This window comes from Corvus brachyrhynchos, unplaced genomic scaffold, assembly GCF_000691975.1.
Source record: "Corvus brachyrhynchos isolate BGI_N302 unplaced genomic scaffold, ASM69197v1 scaffold893, whole genome shotgun sequence".
NCBI classification, from domain to species: Eukaryota; Metazoa; Chordata; class Aves; order Passeriformes; family Corvidae; genus Corvus; species Corvus brachyrhynchos.
In genome coordinates, this window is record NW_008237340.1 from 22,298 (window position 1) to 24,335 (window position 2,038).

General features: G+C 55.3%; 1 protein-coding gene across 1 annotated transcript in view; it reads right to left on the minus strand.

The window, feature by feature from the left end:
- Positions 1-2,038, minus strand: part of LOC103613132 (IgGFc-binding protein) — a 23,623-nt gene that overhangs the window by 751 nt on the left and 20,834 nt on the right. The window contains exons 12-13 of the mRNA XM_017730615.1: positions 1,420-1,836; positions 626-932 (exon numbers count right to left, since the gene is read on the minus strand). Of these exons, the coding sequence (XP_017586104.1) occupies positions 626-932; positions 1,420-1,836 (724 nt within the window). The remainder of the gene's footprint in view (positions 1-625; positions 933-1,419; positions 1,837-2,038) is intronic.

Consider the following 2,038-nt stretch of genomic DNA (forward strand, 5'->3'; position numbering starts at 1 on the left):
ACTTTGGGGGCTCTTCACCCCTTTTTCATTCACTTTTCTCCTGGTTTGGGCTCTTTTCCCCCTTTTATTTGTGCTTCTCTCCCACCCCCTGCCCCCTTCGTGGGGGGTCCTTTCCCCTATTTCTGGTATCTCTCTTTTTTTGGCCTCTTTCCCCCTATCTTTTAGGCTCTTGCTCCCATTTTAATATTCCTTTCCCCCCTTTTTGGGTCGTTCACCCATTTGTGGTGTCTTTTCCCATCTCTTTGAGCTTTTAATCTCATTTGGAGGGTTCTTTCCACCTTTTTTTCCCCCTCCTTTCTCCTTTTTTGATCTCTTTCCACTTGTTTCAGTTTTTTTTCTCTTTGGGGGGTCTTTTTTCCCTTTCTTTGTGCTCTTCTCCCCCATTTTTGGGTTCCTTTCCTAATTTATGGGTCCCTTTTCCCATCTCTTGGGGTTGCTTCCCCCTCTCTGTGCTCTTCCTCCTTTTTTTTGGTCTCTTTTCCTGTATTTGGGGTCCTTTCCCCAGTTTTGGCTCTTTCCCCTCTTTTTGATCTCCTTTCCCATCTTTTTGGGGCTCTTTTCTCCCTTTTGGGGAACTCTTTTTCCCCCTTTTTGGTCTCTTTTCCGTCCTCTGGGGCTTCTTTACGCTTCTTGGGGAACTCTTCACCCACCTGGGTGAAGTCGGGCGCCCGCCAGGCCTTGGCCAGTGCCTGCGCGTCGCTCGTCACCGTCCCGTCGGGCCCTCGCAGGTCGTTGCTGGTGGCACCGTCGTAGTCGCCGCAGAGGCCACAGAGCGTCGCCCGCGCTTCCCTGGGCACCTCCACCGTCACCCCCGCGGCGCCCAGTTCCACCAGAAATCCCGGGATTCGGCTGATCCGGAGGGTCGTGCATGTCTCTGTGATGGTCAGCGGTCCCGGGAGCTCCGCGGGGAGGGGGGTGGGGACCCCGTTGAGCTGGAGAACACCAAATTACAGGGGAAAAGGGAATTTGGGGTGATACAGAGGTGAAGGGTAGCTGGAGGAATCTGGGTGGAAAAGAGGGATTTTGTGGAAAAATGATGGGATGCGTCCAGGCATGGTGGCGGCAGGATGAGGTGTAGGTGCACCCATGTAGGTGCTTCCCCAGCACAAAACTGGGGGGGAAAAAAGCAATTTTAGTCAAAACGATGGGGTGCATCAATTTATGGACGTCTCTTAGTGACCATCACCCACACAGGTGCTTTACTTGTAGGAAACTGGGGAGGGAAAGGAGCAATTTGGGGCAAAATTAAGGTAAGAACATCCTGTGGTGCTGGTGGCATGAGACAACCCTCTTACCTGGTGTGAAATATGGGAAAAAAATATTGATTTTTTTATTAAAATGAAGGTCTAGAGGATGTTTAGGGTGACAACACGGTGGTGACAACATTTATGGGTGCCACCCAGCATGGCGACAACTTACCCAGACCTTCCTGTCCCTCCGCACAGTGATGAAGCTGTGGGGGGTGAAGAGGTGAAGTGCCACCACTGCCGGCTGGTCCCCAATGTCCCTGACGTCCCCCAGCAGCCGGAACCATGCAGGGTCCTGGGGGTCGCACACGCTGGCCACCACGTAGATGCCGGTGGCCAGGGTGGCCCCGGTGACGCCGTCAAAGGTGACGAAGCGGGTGGCAGGGGACAGGGCGCAGCGCCCCGGGCGTGCGATGCAGGCGCGGGTGCCGTCACGGAGGCCGCAGGTGTGGCCAAAGGGACAAGTGAAGGGGCGGCACTGAAGGCCCCCGGGCCCCCGGCAGGTGCAGGACTGGGAGCAGTCGGGGGTCAGGACGGTCTCGGCAATCTGTTTTCCATGGATAAAATGTGGAAAGTGGGGAAAAGTGGCCTAAATGGCCAAAAAATGGGGATGATGATGCTGTGAAGTGTCATGGGAGGGGGAAGGGGGGTCCATGTCCTCCATAACCCCAATGTGTCTCCATTTCACCAATGGGTGCCCATGGGGACCACCAGCATGTCCTCGGTGTCCCCATGCCCCCCCAGATCCCCATGTCCCCCATGCTGGGGGACACTGAGAACACTGGCGGAGA